The 20075-nt window shown below is 38.0% G+C and overlaps 1 protein-coding gene across 2 annotated transcripts in view; it reads left to right on the top strand.

Moving 5' to 3' along the window:
• The window catches only part of LOC121944114 (CUB and sushi domain-containing protein 1-like), a 464794-nt gene that overhangs the window by 363464 nt on the left and 81255 nt on the right, over positions 1–20075 (top strand). For both annotated transcript variants that reach the window (XM_088078923.1, XM_042487796.2), the window contains exons 33-43: positions 2239–2355; positions 2481–2594; positions 5420–5515; positions 5680–5883; positions 6241–6365; positions 6465–6561; positions 8835–8939; positions 12517–12635; positions 13122–13191; positions 16912–17028; positions 18016–18225. In XM_088078923.1, the coding sequence (XP_087935049.1) occupies positions 2239–2355; positions 2481–2594; positions 5420–5515; positions 5680–5883; positions 6241–6365; positions 6465–6561; positions 8835–8939; positions 12517–12635; positions 13122–13191; positions 16912–17028; positions 18016–18225 (1374 nt within the window). The remainder of the gene's footprint in view (positions 1–2238; positions 2356–2480; positions 2595–5419; positions 5516–5679; positions 5884–6240; positions 6366–6464; positions 6562–8834; positions 8940–12516; positions 12636–13121; positions 13192–16911; positions 17029–18015; positions 18226–20075) is intronic.

The following is a 20075-nucleotide window of genomic DNA, read 5'->3' as shown; positions in this document are numbered from 1 at the left end:
TTTAGACTTCAGTCACTCATTTATTTATTTTAACCTTTATTTATTCAGGGGAGTTTGAGCCAAGCTCTCTTTTTCACAAAGGCCATGATCACACTTGCACAGTTGCACACATTCACACCTGGAAGCTGCCCAACACAACCACTGTCTGATCTGCTGGCTGGCTGGGGGTTAAGGGGCTTTGCAGTGATAGATATGAGAGAGGGGCAAGTGTTTCTCATTCACTCTCCCCACCCAGATTTATCCTGCAGGTCAGGGGAATGAACGAAAACTGTATATTATAATTTAATTTAAGTTTCTCCAAATTTCTGCAGTACATTTTGTTGCCTAAAGTTTGGGGACTAGATTTATGAATTGTTGCCATCCCTGTAAAGTTTATCTGATTAGAATGTAAACACCCTCAAGTATAAGCTGAATGTCAGTGTTTAAACTTTGTAGTTATTGTTTCATTTCAGATCCAATATGCTTAAGCAGAAAATGGTTCTCTGTAAATATACTGTATATATCAATTTTCTATATCATTTCGCACTTTTCATAGATGTAGGGTTCCCAGCATGCACTGGATGAGAGATACTGTGCCTCTGGACAGACAGACAGATAGTGGGGCTAGTACATATAGAAAAACAAGCATTCAGACACATGTCAATGGACAATTTTTTCAGTTCCAATTCACCCTACTTGTGCTTTTCAGCAGCTAGCACTAAGGTATTTCCTTCTGAGCCACACTTTAAAATGATTCCCTTACAAACAGCCTTAAACAAGGTAAAGTCTTACCTAGCACAAGTTAAATCTTACCCACATGTGTTCATGTGTGACTCTAAGAACATGAAAGCACATTGCAGATTTGTACTGTGCCTTTCATTCAGTTTGCACTTGGAGTCTGTGTGAAATTAGTTTCATGTTTACATGGGCAATAGCTTATTATGCAGTAAGTGACCAGTCCTGCCTTTCAGATGCATTGTCTTGTGAGGTGTACTCTAGTGGTGCAAATCAAAAGTTGTTGGGTTTTTTTTCCTGATGTCAAGGTCACAAGATAACGAGATTCTAGAACATTTACTAAGACAGCAACTAAGAAACGTTTGAGCATGTATAAATCAGAAAATTAAAATTGTGATCTTAATTTATTGAAGGATTTGCAAGATTAATCAAGTAAGCATCATTAATCACCTTCTAGTTAAATGAAAAAGAATGTCTTTCTTAAAATCAAATGAAAGAAATGTCAGTGTAACGGAGGGAACATATGCCGAAGTATTGGTGTCAAAACACGAGACAAAATATCTAAAATTTATCAGTTATCTGATACTAATTATTGACAAATGTTCCCTAGAACATTAATGTAATACTTTGCTTAAAACACATTTTTGAATAGTTATGCATTAATATGTGTCTGGCATGATCACCTTCATGATGTGAGGTCTGCAAGGCTGCTGGACTATTTGTTTGATAAAAGACTATGACACAGGATTTCAGACCTCAGTCTTTGTCATGGATATAACCATGCTCTGTGCTGTCCCTTCAGTATTGAGCCATCTCTAAAATGATACAGCTGATGGCTTCTTTGAATCCCACGTAAAACCAAAGTGTATTGTTCTCAGGTTGGTTCAGATTCAGTGACCACAGGGCCATAACTCAGATTGCCCTTTTTGTTATGTGTTATTGAATTTTCAGATATGGTATCCATATCATGATTTCTATTTATTTTTCAATGGCTGTTTTTATTGTAGAAGTAATTCAGTGCAGCTTCCCTGTACATCTTTAAGTTATGTGTTTAGGCTTTGTCTGCTGAGATTTCTAAAGAATACATGTAGGTTAATTAAATGCTCTCTCTTCCCGTTGCAACCTTCTTTTAATACATCTGCACAAAGCTGAAAGTGCTCTTTAAAGGTGAATAACTTCCCACATGTGGCCTTTGTAAATTGTGTGAACATTATTAAGTGCAGGATATCTGCACTTACATGATCCTGCCATTTTCACAATCCTTCCCCAAATGCATATGCATAAAGAAAGTAATCGGGCAGAGTGCCCTCCCAGACTGGTCAGTCTGTTTGACAAATGACATGAGAGTCTTTAAGCACAGAATGTGCCTGAAGTTGCAAAAGGCTTTGTCCGCTCTCTTTAGAAAATATGCACTTGCAAAACACATAAATAGTATGTAAAGTATGGTTTATAAATAAGCCTTTTTTTATTTAAGAACTTTTAAATGGAAAAAAAGAATTGCATTTTTTCTGCCTTTCAATATAGCTCCATGTGGAGGACAGTATGGAGGATCTGAAGGAGTCGTATTATCTCCAAACTACCCTCTAAACTACACTACAAGACAGACCTGCTCCTACTACATCACTGTGTCTTCACAATTTGGTAAGTACAGAAATTATCACACAATACCTAATACAATGGTTTTGTAGTTGAAACACCAACACAAAAGCTAATTTAACTCTATTTTTTAAATATTTTTTGTCATCTTGTCTGTTCATCTTTTTCAGTGGTGTTTGGTCAGTTTGCTGTATTCCAGACAGCGATGAATGACTCTGTGGAGCTATTTGATGGAGCCAATGAGAATGCTCGATTGCTCAGCTCCCTGGCTGGGTCACATTCAGGTGAGTCTCCAGTTGGTTGATACTACTGTCAAATGCAGATGAGGGAATGCTATTCATGCTGCCATAAAACAAAAAAAAAAACAATTGCTTAATTGTTTTTTTTAGTTTTTGTGACTTGGCATGACATTAGATTTTTCAAAAGCCACCATTCAGTTTGAATGTTTAAACTTTTTCCTATTTTACTTATTTGGTGCTCCTGAGAACACCTTTGGAAAAGAAAAATAATGAAATTGTCTGTAAGAAAGCAGCTCTTGGGGGCTGTAGAACACAGCACCAGTGGTCGTTATCACAATTTATTTGACAGTGATGTATTTGGTGAAAATCCATTATGGGTTATCTTTACAAAAAGAAATCAGCAGTGGAAAGCACCTCACTGGGGCCATACAATATAGAGTAGCGCTGATACTCCTTAACACAATCCTCCCTGGGTTTCCCTATCCTCCAACTTTGAGTCATCCCAGCTACAGAGTCACTACACAGCAACACACTTAGCATGGATCAAGATTGAAAGATGAGGCAAAATCTATATAGATGACATGGTAAGAGGAATGAAATATCGCGAAATATTGATAACACAGTTGTTGGCAAAATGTTCTCTCATTGCCTCACACTTGCGTGTTCTTCTGTTGTGTGTCATGACCAGGGGGCATGCTGCAGGGGAATCCCACTGGAATTGGCGTTTAGTGTCTTTCTGTAGAAATCAGGGCTTTTAAAATATTTTCTTTGTAATGTTTATTCAGTTGTATGCTTGTATAATCATGGGGCAAATGAAAGATGTTTAACAGAGGACTGCAACTGACAATAACATTTTTTTTCCAATATTTAACTACAGAGTTTGATGATGAAAAACATCAATTAAAATAGAAAAGACACAAACATAACTGGAAATATGATAGTTCCCTGGAGCATTTCTTTCTATTTTTACACTGCAGTTTACATTCTTTGGGTTTTCTGTGCTCTTTTTCCCTCATTGAGTGGATCAGTGAGCTTATTGCAGCATAATATCAACTTAGAGGATGTGACAGTTTTTGTTTGGCTAAATGTAGATGCACATTATGCAATTTCTTTCTTTCCAACTACCATCCATCTGAGTTAGCTCAAAGGAAAGAGGCCAGTTTATGTAATGTAGAATGGGTGGCTTATTCCTTAAAGTTAATTTGGGTTGGAAATTCCCCTTTTGGCTAAAACTGGCAGCAAAGAATGAAACACACCAGGCTTTACAAAATAATGTTAGCCGCATCATTACCCTATCACACGAGCACGCATACAGGAGCGCACACACAGGCAAGCAGCTTTGTAGTGCATTGTTCCAGCTAACTGAGTGATTATCCTGACACACAAACATATTAACACACATATGCACAGACCAAACTTACACATACGCACACACATCTTGATGCAGCTAATGATGGTTCTAAATGTCAGCCACACCAGACCATGTTTTTCTCATTTATCACTATTATTTTGTTTGCTTGCTTGCGTGTGTTTGTGTGCATTTAAATCTGTGTGTGTATCAGCCCATGAGTTAGTGTGTGTGTGTGTTTGTTCATTCTCATTCTTGTGAGGACCACATTTCACCTCGCAGTTAAAATGAGGGAGAAACTCTTGCCTGAATGTAAAGCAGTAGAGTTAAATTTATGGTTATGAGTGTCTGTGGAGCAGACAGGCTGTGTATATTTGTGAGTATATACACAATGCGAAAACAAATCAGTGAAGTAATATAATGGGGGAAATATTATCTAAAATAAGCAAAATGACCCTCCAACAGAACAGGAAAGTTTCCAATGCCGAAACATTTTAGACCAAGTAAAAATATTTAGAACAAAATAACAACAAAAGTAGTGTGGCCAAACTAAAAGCAAGTACATTTGTCTGGATACAAAGAAAAGATTCAGAATTAATTTCTCAATATGTAGCAAAATGTGCTTAAATTTTGCAAATGCCAGTGCAATTGTCTTAAAATAAGGCTATATGTTTAAAAATTATATCATAAAACCAGCACAGCTACACTAAAAAGAAGTACATATGTCTTGATACAAAGAAAATATTAAACAAATATTTTTCCTCAAGCCCCCTAATATCACCATTCAGAAGTTCTGCATAGTTGAGGTCTCTTTTGGTAAAATCCAGCCAGTCCTCTATTTTCTGTCCCCCACAACACAGCCTTTCCCTAGTGATTTCAAACTAACAATCCTGCGGTTACCCACATGGTGTTTGCTTCTGCCATGTGCCTTATCCACTCTGTTATAGACTCTCTCTTCAAAATGTGTCACGCACTGAACCGCCGACTCCAGAGTCTGAATGTTAGGGGACAATGACATCAAGTAGCTGCGACAGCTCAAATCACATAAAAACATTTCACTGCAGTGACTTTAACATAAGCTTAAAATAAGAAATTCTGACTTTGACAAAGCAGTTTTGTACATGTCAGTGTTGATCAAACTGCTTTTAAATGCTGGTAATTTCAAGCATTAAGTAACTCACAGCCAGTGATAAAACCCCACTAACAAGTTACAATATCGTATTAAGAAAAAGCTCAAAACAAGCAAAATGCTCCAACATAAATCAGCCCCATATCTTGTTAGACAAAAAACAGGGATATATTGCCTTTGATGTAAGATATTTATTCTTTCTTAGATTTTCATTTTTGCTGTGTGTGTCTTTATATGGGACTTTATTTGTGTTGTTCTGTGTCTCAATTATCTGCAATGTTTTTGAAAAAGTGAAAAAAATAAATTCTGTGTGCTTTCAGGAGAGAAAGTAAGTTTTATTATTGACATTAATTTTGAAATCATTATATGTCTGCGTGTGATAATATCTCCCAGGAGAGACATTGCCATTGGCAACCTCCAATCAGATCATGCTGCGGTTCAATGCTAAGAGTGGCCAGTCAGCTCGAGGCTTTCATTTTGTTTACCAAGGTAACTCTCACTCTGTTTGTTCATATTTCTCTCACATACACTTGTCGCATAAGTTCCAGTCGCTTCAAGTTCAACATTGAAGTGTCTGCTGATAACTATATTTCTGTTCTTTTTTTTTTCCTCTTTCCTCTTCTCATCTTATGTAATTACCATCATCATCGTAGCTGTGCCTCGCACCAGTGACAGTCAGTGCAGTTCAGTGCCGGAGCCTCGGTACGGCAGGCGAATCGGTTCAGAGTTCTCTGCTGGCTCTGTGGTGCGGTTCGAGTGCAGCCCAGGGTATCTCCTGAAAGGATCAAGTGCTATTCGGTGCCAGGCTGTGCCAGGTGCCCTTGCACAGTGGAATGCAACAACACCAACCTGTATAGGTAACTAACCCTGAAATGTGCTTAGAATGCTTACAAATGCTGCTCTAAAATAAGAAATCAGTTTTTCTGTGAATCATCCGATATAGTAAAAAACAATAATTCTAACAAACTAAATGTATGCCTGCATAAAATCTCTCTTCTGAGAGCAGGCCTTTTGCAAACAGCTTCAACTGTCACCTCAGTTTATGCCATAAATAATGTTTATCATATTTTCTCTCTCCGGCTCCCTGTTGTGGTAATTTGAACACCATATTGTCCCAGGGAATGCAGAGCAACACTCCAACAACCTGTCTTATCTGTTAGCTATTTAGTTAATAAACTTTGCCAAGAAATTCATATTTTATGTCTCCATTCTAGTTCCCTGCAGTGGCAATTTGACTGAACGTCGCGGTACAATACTGTCTCCTGGCTATCCTGAACCCTACCCAAACAGTCTCAACTGTCTGTGGAGGATTCATGTCAGTGAAGGGGCTGGGATACAGGTACGGATATGTCTACGCTTCGGAATAAACATAACTAAGGACAGCATACATGAACTTGGAGTTTGTTGTGTTCATTTATTTTTATTGTTTGCTATTTAGATCCAAGTGATGACGTTTGCTACTGAGCACAACTGGGACTCTCTGGAGATATACGATGGAGGAGACATGACAGCTCCTAAATTAGGGTCATTTTCTGGTATGACAATATGCTCACACACTCACTCACACCTGCACACAAACTTGCACAGACATCCATGCACACAAACACTCCAGAGATCTATGATGGATGAGATATGACAGCTCCTAAACTATAGATACACACACACACACCAACACACACAAGATCTATGAAGAATTAGATATGACAGGTCCTAAACTATAGACACACACACATACAGCATACACTGGGGATCTATGACAGATGAGTTGTAATACCCCAAACCATGATATATATCTTAAATAAATAATAAATGTCAAGAAAAGACAGAATTCTTCTGCTTTCTAAGCAGTCAGGGAGAGGAGAAGAAGAAAGGAAGAGTTTCACCATGATGCTGAGTGAAGGATGGAAGAAAACGAGAGAAGGAAGGAGAGGAAGAAGACAGGGATAAAGAATGATCTAACCTTTTACAATTTCCCAGCGGAGTTTCCCCTGTGACCTGCCCCAAGCACATACCTGTCACACACCTATCACACATGAAACATGCCGCCCATAGGGCAACACGCACACGCACACAACTGACGGTGCCCTTCTCAAGAAAGCACACCGGGGAGCTGCCCAATTTAACCACAGTGATCTGATGTTGGCCACTGAGCAGCTTCACTGGGGCACATGAGGGTTGCTTCACATAAGGACACCAAAATGCTAGCTGTCCATGGAGGGTGAGGGGTCAATCACCCTCTCTAAACATAATTTCCCTACTGGTCTTGAGATTTAAAGGGGAACTGTGCCCGTTTTAAAAATTCATACGTTATTCCTGTGGCCTGACACAGTTCAAAAACATTAGCAAAGAGGAACAACTCTCCAAAATCCAAAAACTGAAATGCTAAAGCTCAAATTTGGGATGTTATAGGGTATACAGTCTGGGAACTACTCCATTAACAGTGAAATGATAAAAACATTATAGATGACACTAAGAGGAGCTAGGGGAATGTTCTAAGTATATGGGCACATTTTATTTTTCAGAACTGAGAACACTACAATACAATAAAGCTCATTTAGGTTAAAAAAAAAAAAAAAGAAGAAAATCAGTTCCAATTCATTGGCTATGGAGCATCTCTAGACTTTGTGCTTGATTACATCAGCAGTTTCAGACTTACTTCTCTGGTTTCTGGCTTTGAGAGTGAGTAGCTCGTGTTCACAAATAGCAATTGAACTGCACTTGGCCATTGAAATAACATAGCAGAGTCCTTAATTTAGGTGGTGTTTCCCCTTTGAACAACACTTGCTAAAAAGCCCCACAGTGTTTTTTAAATTTCAGCATGTAAGATTTAGGAGCATCTATCGGCAGAAATGGAATATAATATTCATCACTATGTTTTCATTCGTTTGTAATCACCTGAAACTAAAAATTGTGGTGTTTTGGTTATATAGACTGAGCTGTTTATGTGGAGCTATTTACATACAGAGAGGGTCTTCTTCTACAGAGTCTGCCATGCTGTTCTACAGTAGCCCAGAATGGTCAATTCAAACACTGGCTTTAGAAAAGGAAATTTGCGCTTTACACCAGACACTGTCGTTCTCCTACATGCTTAAACTCATATGCTATATATATATATATATATATGTATATTTTGCCAAATGTTTATGGCTGTATTCAAATTTGCATTTCCATACTAAATATGATTTAAAATAGAGTATGTAGTGCATTCCAGAGAAATGCCCCCATGTATACTAGATAAGCAAGAAATTCTGAGTATAAGACATATGCTTATTGGACATACTCAGCAGCTCCATAATTCATTGAAGCTCGTCATAATGTCCAATGACAGACTGCAAGGTAGACAGATCAAATAATTGACCGGTGGATAAAGCAATTGCGAATGATGGTGAGTGACATTGAGGAACAGTAAAGAGGAAAAGCTGGAACCCACATAAAATGTGCTGTAAAAGCTTAATTAACAACTTAATTAATTAACACTAAAATAATGTAAAAACAATATGTTTTTTAAATTTTTGAATTCATTTTCATTTCCCTTAAAATCATACTGGAAATATTAAATAAATCTGAAGAGGTCATTTACATTTGTGATAAACAATTTTCATTCAGCTGTAGCTCGGGCAGATAACATCCTGACTGATAGTCATGTGATGTAGAAATGTATTTCTTGCAGATTCTACAGCATGAACAGCCTACTTATAATACTTTATCTTTAATGTAATGTGTGTTATGCATTGCGTGTAAACTGACTATGTCATATGTATTATGTGCATTTCTGATTTCTAATGCAGCCTATCTCTGTCTTTTACAGGAACCACTGCCCCTGCACTCCTCAACTCAACATCCAACCAACTACTTCTGCACTTTCAGAGTGACATCAGTGTGGTGGCAGCAGGTTTTCACCTAGAATACAAGAGTAAGTCATAGCTTTTAACACAGATGAATGGATGGATAGATAGAGAGAGACAAAGAAAGAACAAAAGAAAGATAGAGAGAGAAAGAAAGAGAGATTTTAAAATATTACACTGCTGAGGCACAGAAAACATAGTGACTATTGAGTGCCATCTCACCAGAAACTACGAATGCACACTGACCTGCAGACACGCGCGTGCACGCGCACACACACACACACAAAAATTATTACAACCAAAACTTCAACATCAAATAACAAGAGTCAGTGACCTGAACTGGTACCGCCCGAAAGCATACACACATACTGAGACACAAATTGGAGTGCACACACAGGACACAAACCTAGATTGACGTAAAGGGAAACACATAGACTCCGGCCTGTATACATAAAAAAAAGTGCTTTTTGCTTGTGTCATATGAGCACAGAATTACAAAAAAGGCACTCGCACACACACACGCACAAATGTGTAGACAGACAAAGGTATAGACATGCATATTAACAACATGCATATACACACATACACACCTGTCAGGGCATGGTTGTGCTTTTCAGTCCTTTGTAGTTGTTTTAGCTTAGAATCACTTCTAGATCAATGAACATGTCCCCGTTTGTGAGTATGTGTGAGAGCATTAGTGTGCGTTTGCACGCATATTTCTTTGTGTGTATACGTGTGCATGTAGGTGAGTGCACACATTTTTGGGTCGATGGTCTGTATTTTATTTTTTTATTTTTTTCAAATTAGATTCAGTCTAATTAGGTCATGTTGGTCTTGGGTCTGCGTGCCACTATGTGTAATACCTGAGTGGATCCGAGCGTACTTGGTATCTGCTCTGATCACATGCTGAATCATAATCATAACAGAACAAAAATGGAGTCTAGGAAATGCAGGTAAAATGATGTGTGCCTACATTTTTTTGACTATGACTGCTTGTTTATTTGTGGGGCATTATGCTCATGCCATGTTGATGTTCTCCCTGGATATTTGAGTTGGTTAAAATCTGTTCTGACTGTAGTTTGTCAGACTGGGTCTGGGTTAGTTAAACAACTTCACAGTATGCACAAAGATCTCAGGATATGCATTCTTTTGTGCTTCTGACTTTGTGTGTATGTCATTGCCTGCTATTATGTGGCAAAACCAACACATCACATGCCATTTCATGTCAGTCACTAAGCAAGCTATTTACTGTTATCACAAAAAACAAGTCTAAATACGGCATGCTGAGAACTGAAGTCTTTTCCAAGATTACCTTCACAAGATTTATCAAACATTACACTGCCACAAGAACTCTTTCAGGGCTCAGATGGTAGTTTCGCTTATCTCAAAATGAGTACCAACACTATAATCTGTAGCAGAATTTGCTCCAAGTTTGCCTGAGAGGTTCTTTACAGGAGGGCTCGCCACAAAGTAGGCTTTTAACTTTTTCATTAAATACAGAGGTTTGCTGAGATCGGTCAACTTACCTGTTCAGCAGGTGATAAGAGCAGAGGCACCAACATTATTGCAATAATGTTACCATGCAAATGCATGCTGTATCGATTGACCCCCCCCCCCACCCCACCCATTGCAGTGCACTCTTTGTTTTCAACTGTTTTCTGAAGAAACAGGAAAAACAAGCCCACCTGTGTATCTGTTGTTCTGTTTCTTTTTGTCAGTGTAAAAGTAACGTGTTAGCTTGTATGAGGGAACAAAATCTTCTGCTGGGGACACGTGAATGATTGTGATAATGATGTTCTCATCTTTTTAAGCTGACGAAAGGGCCTCTCTTCTCAAGAGAAGAGGGAGACATCTCTCTCCCTTGTCTGTCTTCAAATAAACCAAAACAGAAGTATAGTAAATCCAGTCAGTTAGACTTAAGTGCTGACACTGTCTAGTTGTAGTCTAGTGGCCCTAGTGGGGTGGTTTGTGATATTGTCAGCATTTTACAGAGCATCACTGCTCTGTCATAAGCGAGGAAAAGAGGGAGCAGGCTAGCTCAGAGAGAGAGAGAGAGAGAGAGAGAGAGAGAGAGAGAGAGAGAGATTGGTCAGCCAAATGGAATAGTTTCATTGATCAGTTGTCCTGACAGCCTGCTGATGCTCTGCCTAATAACACACTGTGTGAGCATGCATGTGTGTCTCCAAGTTACAGTCTCATGCAGCTTTTTCACTTACGCTCCATCTAAAAAGTAGTCCCCCTCATCCCTCGCGGCAAGCACACACTCATATAACAGTCAGTCATGCACACATACTCACTCATACGCTGGGGCTGGGCCACCTGGATTTGTGTGTGTGTGTGTGTGTGTGTGTGTGTGTGTGTGTGTGTGTGTGTGTGTGTGTGTGTGTGTGTGTGTGCATGCAAGCATGCGTGCGTGTCTTTGTGAGCTCAGTGGGATCACATCGTTTTGCTGGTAGGAAGGTAGATAATGAACCAACAAGACCAGACACACAAGTAAACACACACACACACACACACACACACACACACATTTTCTCCTCTATCTCCCCGTCGTTCACTCTCTATCCCTCTTCAACCCCTGTGTTGCCATGGTAACTGCTCTAGGGCAGTCTCCTGCGGAAGTTTCCAAGTGAAACACGCAAGCAGACACAAGCACATGCACGAAACACACCGATACACCCCTACTGATGCTATTTTGATGAAGGCCTGGCTGCTGTCAAACTTATTAAGGATTTGTTTAACCTTCATTGGGCTGGGAATACACAACCAAAGTCATTATGTTACCTTCACATATTTCCAAGCACATTTCAGGGGCCACTGTCACCGCTGACGATGTACAAGCTTTTGTATTGTACTAGCTGTCAGTTTGTAAATAGGCTTTGTGTATAAGAAAAAAATAACATCAAGAGCATTTGTAAATTAATCTGCCACATTACTTTTTCATCGAATGAATCTAAATATTGTTATTTTCTCCTCTGTGATGAAAAACTTTAATTTACTCAGATACAGTATTATCCTGTGGGATGGGAAAAAGTGCTAGGTAGAAATAAGGTAAACTGCTGTATCCTGCTGTGATTATGTTTTGTATGAGGTGAGTTCATTTCAAGAGAAAGTCCAAATAGAAGTGACAAGAAAGCAATAATAAAGGGGTTTTTTTTGCAAGTGCTAAAACAAAGACAACAGAGAGAGGAGCATGTTTAACTGACATTGTAGTGTACAATATCTTTTTTTTCTGGCTATTTTAAGTTTGAATATTAAGGTCAAGACAGAAATGTGGGGTTAGCTGTCCACTTGAGCCAGAGGCTAAAACTGTGTTTTCACTACGAGCAACACAGCAACAGGCTACAACTCATTTTCAGTGGAAGCCAGTGGCATAAAGCTACAAACTGACACACAACACTTGCCACTGTGAAGGGGCCTGACATGCTACAAACAAAAATTGAGTTGGCCTCATATGCCCTGGACAACATAACTACATTAATGAGCACATGAGAGATACTTCAACAATGATAATGTAGCTGACCATACTGATGCATTGTCACTCGTCGTCTGAACACAGCAAAAGGTATGTTTATACAGAAAGGTTAATGATAAAATAAATAATAGTCATGCCACAGCTCATGATGTTTTGTTATATTTTTATAGCTGTTGGTCTTACCACCTGTCCGGAGCCAATGATCCCAGCCAATGGCATCAAAGCAGGAGACAGATATATGGTCAATGAGGTGGTGGCATTCACCTGTGAACCTGGGTACACACTACAGGTAATGAACACAAACTAAACAATCAACAAATGTATTATGTATGACACACTTGTAAGTTCAATGTGTTGGATTTAGGGGGATATATTGGCAGAAATGATACTAATAATACAATAAGTATGTTTTCTTTAGTTTTTAATCAACAGAAAATAAGAACTATTGGGTTTTCCTTACCTCAGAATGAGATGTTTATATATACATATGCAGCAGGTCCTCATCCATGTCACACAGCTATGTTTCTACAGTAGCCCAAATGGACAAACCAAACACTGGGTCTAGAGAGGGAAATTCAAGTTTGACACACTTATTAACATGTTCTTAGTTTAGGTAAAAATCTAATTCTCTGTCCTAGAAAATACCAAGGTTGCAAACTTTTCTCCACTTTTTTTTTTAAACAATCATGCTTAATTCATGAAAAGTACAAAGATTTCTTACAGTATTTTTGTATATTCAAGCTAAGCCACTGCATTTGCTCTTTCACACTTTCAGGGCCACTCTCACATTTCCTGCATGCCTGGGACTGTGCGTCGATGGAACTACCCACCTCCTCTTTGCATAGGTAACGTACACAAACACACACAGTCTCTCCTCTGCTGGCTTACTTTTGTTATGAAAGATAGATCCAGTGGTGGAAAAAAATATCTCCTGCAGGTGAGGTTCACATTGAAATTTAAGGCCTGCACAGCGAAGTGACAGAAGAATCTCAGTAGATTACAGATGAAACAACATTTTCGTAACAAGACAGCAGCTGCAATCACTTTTTGGCAAGTTGAAAATTGCATTTTATGTGTTGTGTTGGTCTTTTAACGATATTTACACAGGTAAAAAGGGACTGGGTGAGTGATAATTTGTCATATATAATCACCATGAATGAAAACAAGTCATTTTGAGGCAGAAACAGCCTTTCAGTGGTAAGATAAGATAAGCTGCAATCACTTTTTGGCAGGTATTGATGTGTTGTATTGGCTCTTCAAAGGTATTTCAACAGGTAAAAATGACTGGAGTGGTTATAATCCAGAGCACAGAGCAGGTAATATAATACAGGATAATGAGTATAATAGCAGATAATACATACACACATAATCCATAAAGTATGAAGGACTACTTTCCAAATGTAAACAAGATTTTAGACATATTAAACACATACAAACAACGGGAACAACAATATTGTCTATAATTGCGTAAATGTCATGCCTGATCAAACTATAAATCACAAAACACGTGAAAATTGATTTCAAGAAACATTAAAGTTTCACAAAGACATGCCTATGCTTTTACATAAAGTTATGTGTATTTACATGCTATGACCATTTGATCCACGTGAGAGCAGCTGAAGACGTGAATACTGGGCGATACAGCTTTAACAGGCTGTGCGTGCTCCCGCGGACAGCAATCAGTTTCTGGCAGGCAGTCCCTTTTTGGCATGACACCTGTCAGCTGCTTTCATTACCATGGATACTTGTTTCACTTTCTGCTCCATACAGTGCGTAAAAGTTACAGCCAGGCACAACACACATAAGCCTTTAGTCAAACTGGTGCACCAGTCAAAACTTTCAGTTGAGCTTTAGTTGGACTTCACAGCCAGGTGTACGTCCAGTTTGTTCACTCAGCTCTGATGACTGTATGACCTGAAATATTTTTGAAATCTTCTTCATCATCATGTCCTTAACGATGAGCGTCACTCTTCTAATGGCGCATGCATGAAGCACGGAGGCGCAGCAGAATGACATCATCAGAAATAAGAAAACAAAAAATAACGTAAATTTGACTTGTTATTTTGTTACTGTTTCCTTGTTTACTTGATTTTTTTACTTTTAAGCAGATAACTAGAAAACAAACGTCTTTTTCAATATTTGGTTTATACAGAACGAAACAAAATTCTCACTCATTTTTTTGGTCTTTAGTGATCGAGATGGAATGAATAATGAATGAACAGATGATACACAGACCTTAAAACCAATGATTACATGTCAGTGTGTGAAATTCCTTAGTTGCGCAAAATACTATCAAATAGCAATTTTCTTTTATTTTTTTTACAAGACCAAGGTCAATTAAAATTGCCATCATCTTTGAATGCAGAAAATAGGTCGATCAGAAATGCACGATTTTTCCTATATAAAAACTTGTTAGTTGCTAAAGTAGTAGTACGATGTAATCCGGTAGTTGAATACTTTGTAAAATGGCACTGCATCAACTAACAGAAACATACTACATGCATAATAATTCTTTTTTAATAAATATTAATAATGACTGAATGAGAAAGTGAAGTTCTTAACTATGAGTTAACTGGTGTATCCATATTTAATGTTATAACCTTGAAAACAGATTTGGGGAAGTAAGTACATTCTTATTGAATAAGATCAGTATACCTGCTGGATACAGAGTTTTGTACCTTATGCTGAGAGCCAAGGCTTCCTAATGTCTACAGTAGAGTTAAGGGTCATTGATTACATTGATGTTTGTGTTTGGTGAAAGGTTGTAGGAGGTCTGGGGAGCCAGTTTCAGTTAAACCCAACCTTGACATGTCAAGTCAAACTAAATGCAGCCCCGCCGCTACCACACTTCAGTATGTATAAATCCCAGCGTTTCCTATTTCCGTCAAAGACACCGTGTCAACCGAATCATGTCCAAATCTGTCAATAGAAGGGTGCACCATAAAAGGGTGCCATATGATTTAAGATGTACGTCTGTCACCACTGGTTCTCAAGAGTTTAAAGAAATTGAGTACACATGGTCCAAACCCTTCTAAAGTCTAAGTCTGAAGTTTTAAACCTAATATGCAGTGTCCTAACAATTGGTTTTATATAACACTTAATGAATTAACCTGATGATAGTGTATTTTTAAAAAGAATATATTTTAATGATCCTAATTCACCATACATACTATTACTTTATTTAATAATAATAATAATAATAATAATAATAATAATAATAATAATTATTATTATTATTATTATTATTATTATTATTATTATTATTATTATTATTATTATTAACATTAATATTTACATCAATATTAACATTAATATTAATATTATTATTGCTATGTATAAAGCACTTTTCAAAACCACATAACAAGGCAAGAAATAAAGCAGACAATTCATAAAAGCATCATGTTTTAAAAGAAAACAGATAAAACAGTGGGGCGTATAAAAACCAAGGAAATGACAGTCAGTTCACAGTAACCTAAAACTCATGTAAAATCAAGAAAGGCTGTCTGATAAAAGTATGTTTTAAGAGAAGAGATCACTGACTTGGCTGATTTCATCGGGTACATCATTCCAGAGTCTCGGGCCCTGACTGCAAACACTCTGGGCCTTTTAGCTATTAGTCGGGCCTCTGTCCAAAGATCCCAAAGGGATCATGCAATACAAAGAGGTCAGAGTTATAGCAAAGAGAGAGGCCATGAGGACCCATAGAAGAAATCCGTAAAATCTATTCTAAAACATAGTGGGAGCCAGTGTAAAGAGGCTAAAACTGGACTTATGTGATCACGTCTCTTGGTTGTGGTTAAAAATTGGGCAGCTGAAATTAAACCCAACCTTGAACCTCTGAGCTGAGAATACAAGACAAATAACAAAACATGCAAGCAACATTTTAAACACTAGTCTCTTTTATTTTCAAAATAATGTGGTTTTTGAAAATATTTAATAAAACATGAGTGGCCGTTTCATTGGATAAACCTGTACCATCTATTACGATCTGACACAGTTGTTCTGTCATAAAGTCGTTTTTTATGATGCCTATAATGTTCTTTCTGTCAGAGAGGTGTTCATTCATTTATGTTGTAGCATGGTGCTGGTGTTGTACTGGACTTCAGAGGAGTTTCTAATAATTTGCTCTCCACTGTATATGTAAATAAGTAAAGACAAAAAATAAGAAACACCTCTCAGTATAATTCAGTCCAATACAATACCACCTTTAATTATGTCCTCAGTGAAAAACACAAAATTGGATTTACACATTCCTGACAATGTCATCATAAAGTGAACATTAGAAACTTTGTAAAGGTAGAATTTTTATGTTTTATCAAACTGCATTAGATTGTACAGGTGTACCTGATATTGGCTGCTTAGTACAAATATTAATACCACAAATCCCACTGTACCACTCAAACTTTTATAGTTGCTGATTGCTGCTGTATTTCTGAATATTTTTTACTTTTATGCAGTGATGTAACCTCTCTGTTGAAGCAAAGAGGATAAAGTGATGATCTCTACTGTACATTGCTTACGTGTTGCCTGTTTTAACAATGTGTTTGCTCTGTCTGTGTTGTCAGCTCGTTGCGGCGGGATGCTGTCTGAAATGAGTGGTGTCATCCTCAGTCCAGGTTTCCCTGGCAACTACCCCGGCAACCTGGACTGCACCTGGCAAATCACCCTGCCAACTGGATATGGTAAGCATTATAGGATGGAAGAGCATTCCTAAAAAGAATGTGTCACTTTCAGTACATCTGTTGGTGTAGTGCAAAACACAGAGCTTTTTTTTTTTTTAGCACAAACTCTGCAGCAGCAACACATGGTTTATAAACCCTAAAAACACTTTAAATTGGATGCTGACACATGGTGTGTGTTAATGTATGACTGCAATAACTGATGGTTTGTGAGGGACAGGTTTTTTATCTGTGTGCTGGTATACATGTGTGTAATTATAGCTAGTTTTTACGTAGCTGATTTATGTTTTTTTATTTTCAAAAATGATAATAGCATATTCAAATGACATTAACATAGCTTTATTGTCATTGTTTCAGATAATGAAATTTCAGTTGTATCTTTGGTGCAGGTTATCAAAATATGAAAATAACAAAATGTACCACATAAAATACTTGGTCTCTATGCATATAACATGTCTTTATGTTGTATGCAGGAACTGAAATGTTAAATCTTAGAACCATACAATTTAGGCCTCCCATTTAGTATGAAATCAATGATCCTATTGGATACAAAAATCTACTGTCATTCTCATGTATTGCTATTACATACATATATAGGCTATTATATTTTGGTTAGATTAGATTAGCCTTTATTGTTTCCCTTAGGAGAAATGCGGAAATTCAGAAATTTGGACATCAAGAGAACAAAAGCGACACAATTACACATGTACAATTAAGATACAATTATCATACAGGATCACCCCTAGATCCATACACCCCAAGAGTTTTGCACAATGACCTAAACCCAAGTGTTGCACAGATGCCCTACCTAAAGTAATTGCACACAAGTTCTATGCAAAATTAATTTACAAATGCCCCACACCAAACTATTATACACCCTCCTGCCCACACACCCACATACACACACACACACACACTCTTCATCTACTACTGTGAAACAGTTTGATTGACAGTGGGATTGACAGAAATTTATACCTGTTTGTATTCCAGGAGCTCATATTCAGTTCCAAAACTTCTCATCTGAAGACAACCATGACTTCCTAGAGGTCAGAGCTGGACCACAGCACAGCTCTGCTCTTATTGGACAGTTTACTGGCTCACAGATCCCACCCCCTCTGATGAGCACGACACACCTGACGATCATCCACTTCTACAGTGACCACTCAGAAAACAGACCGGGGTTCAAACTGACCTATCAGGGTGAGTTCACATGTGCTTTTAGACTTTTGGTATTTTTTTTTTGGCAATGGCTGCTGACAAAAAATGAAACAAACCTCAAAACATTACAGCAGGCGCCTCCAGTTGAAAGCGTCCCCTCAAGGGACCCTGAGAACAGGCCTGTATTCAAATTAAGCCTACTGTTTAGTTTCTTCAGGTTAGAGAACACAAATGTTCAGAATAAATTAACATCCAAACCTAGTAGCCAAATTACAAAGCCTCCCCAACTCCAAGAAATGAAGGATAGGATGAAATACAGTAGTGCTACGAGGTTTTGAGCTTTGATCCGTGGATGAGTCATGCTAAAGACTTGAAAAACCTTATGGCTTTCCTCTCATCATTAAAGAGATGGATTGTTAGTAAGCCCCTGTTAGAGACTGGCATCTTGTCCGGCAGGCTTTACTTGTAGCCCGAAGTGCTTCACTTCAAAGACACAAGAGATGCACTTTGGGCCTATACGCCAGCATAAGTAGAACAAGGCTCACCAACTTACACATGAAATAACCCACATTCGCATGCATGGAATTATTTCTCCCTTTTTTCTCCCAATTATTAATGACCAAGTCCACTAAAACATAGCCATTGTCAAGGCTAACTCCCACTGTCAGCATATGGAGCTTTTAAACGTTTCCTCACATGAAGTTGCACCACATGCCTTTTTTTCACCTGGTTTTCACATTAAAGATCTTCATCAAGAGGATACACCACACGTGAGAGGCTTAAGACACTACCCTCAACTGTGTTGAATGAAGACAGTTGGTAGTGTAACAGGCACCAGCAAGGGTTTCTGATACCTGGTAGTTATTTTGTTTTGTCCTGTTATGTTTGTTTTTGACTAGGAAAATCTCAAAACATAAGATCTTGAAAGTTGACACTGAATCTCCCTGGTCTGGTGAAAATGATTGCAAAAGCTTTAAAAAAGCATGCGCATGCAGATGATAAACACTAGGCACAAGACAAAAGATCTTGCAAGAGACAAAAAGAGGCCACGCAGTAGACTGTGCTCCCAAAATCTATAATTAAATAAATAAATAAATTACCACCAAGTTGAGTTTTGAGCTTCACCCTGTTCATCAGACTGGTAAAAATTATTCCTCTGAGAATTGATGAGCCTCACACTGTGTTCCAACAGCAATATAATGTAAGCGAGTGTTGCATCGCATAACATCAAACACTCTGTGATCACACTAAATCTGTTGAATATTGACGTGTGTTATGTCGTGTCAACAAGCCATGTACCTGTCACCATCGTCAGTACTCAAGGTCAGACTGCAGAGGTAGCAAGATCCACTTGCCATCTTCCTTCATTTGTACTTTTTCAGCAGATAACAAGTGTTTTATTTTGTATGATTCACTGGGAATTAAATACAATACAGCCAACAGCAAATAGGTTGCTATTTGTGATGGTCATTAACGAGAAACTTTCAGCTCCCTGCTGATCTTCCTCCAACCAGCTGCCACCTTATTTAGATTTATCTAGTGAAATAATGAGGTATCCTAAAGATGACAACTTTACAATTCAGCCATTCCTCGTCCACTGCAGCCCTTTCAAAGCGAGTGACAGGAATGAATAGAAACAGAGCATCTAGCTAAAGTTCAGCTCAGGCCAGTTATGACCTTCCTTTTGGAAACAATGCAATCAAACTTATTTTGTAGCTGACACTTGCTCAAGGAGCATTCAGTAAGGAGGCATTGAAAGGAAGTTATTTGTGTTCATGTGTTGCCCCAACTAATGTAGGTTAGCATAATGTTTATTTATTTTTAAAATTGTATTATTATGCATGTGTGTCTATTGGCTGGACTTATTTTATTTGGAATATAATGTATAACTA

Source organism: Plectropomus leopardus, chromosome 1 (assembly GCF_026936395.1).
Source record: "Plectropomus leopardus strain MGB_pleo_1.0 chromosome 1, ASM2693639v1, whole genome shotgun sequence".
Taxonomy (NCBI): domain Eukaryota; kingdom Metazoa; phylum Chordata; class Actinopteri; order Perciformes; family Serranidae; genus Plectropomus; species Plectropomus leopardus.
The sequence above is the reverse complement of the archived record's forward strand: the minus strand, read 5'-3'. Positions and strand labels throughout refer to the sequence as shown.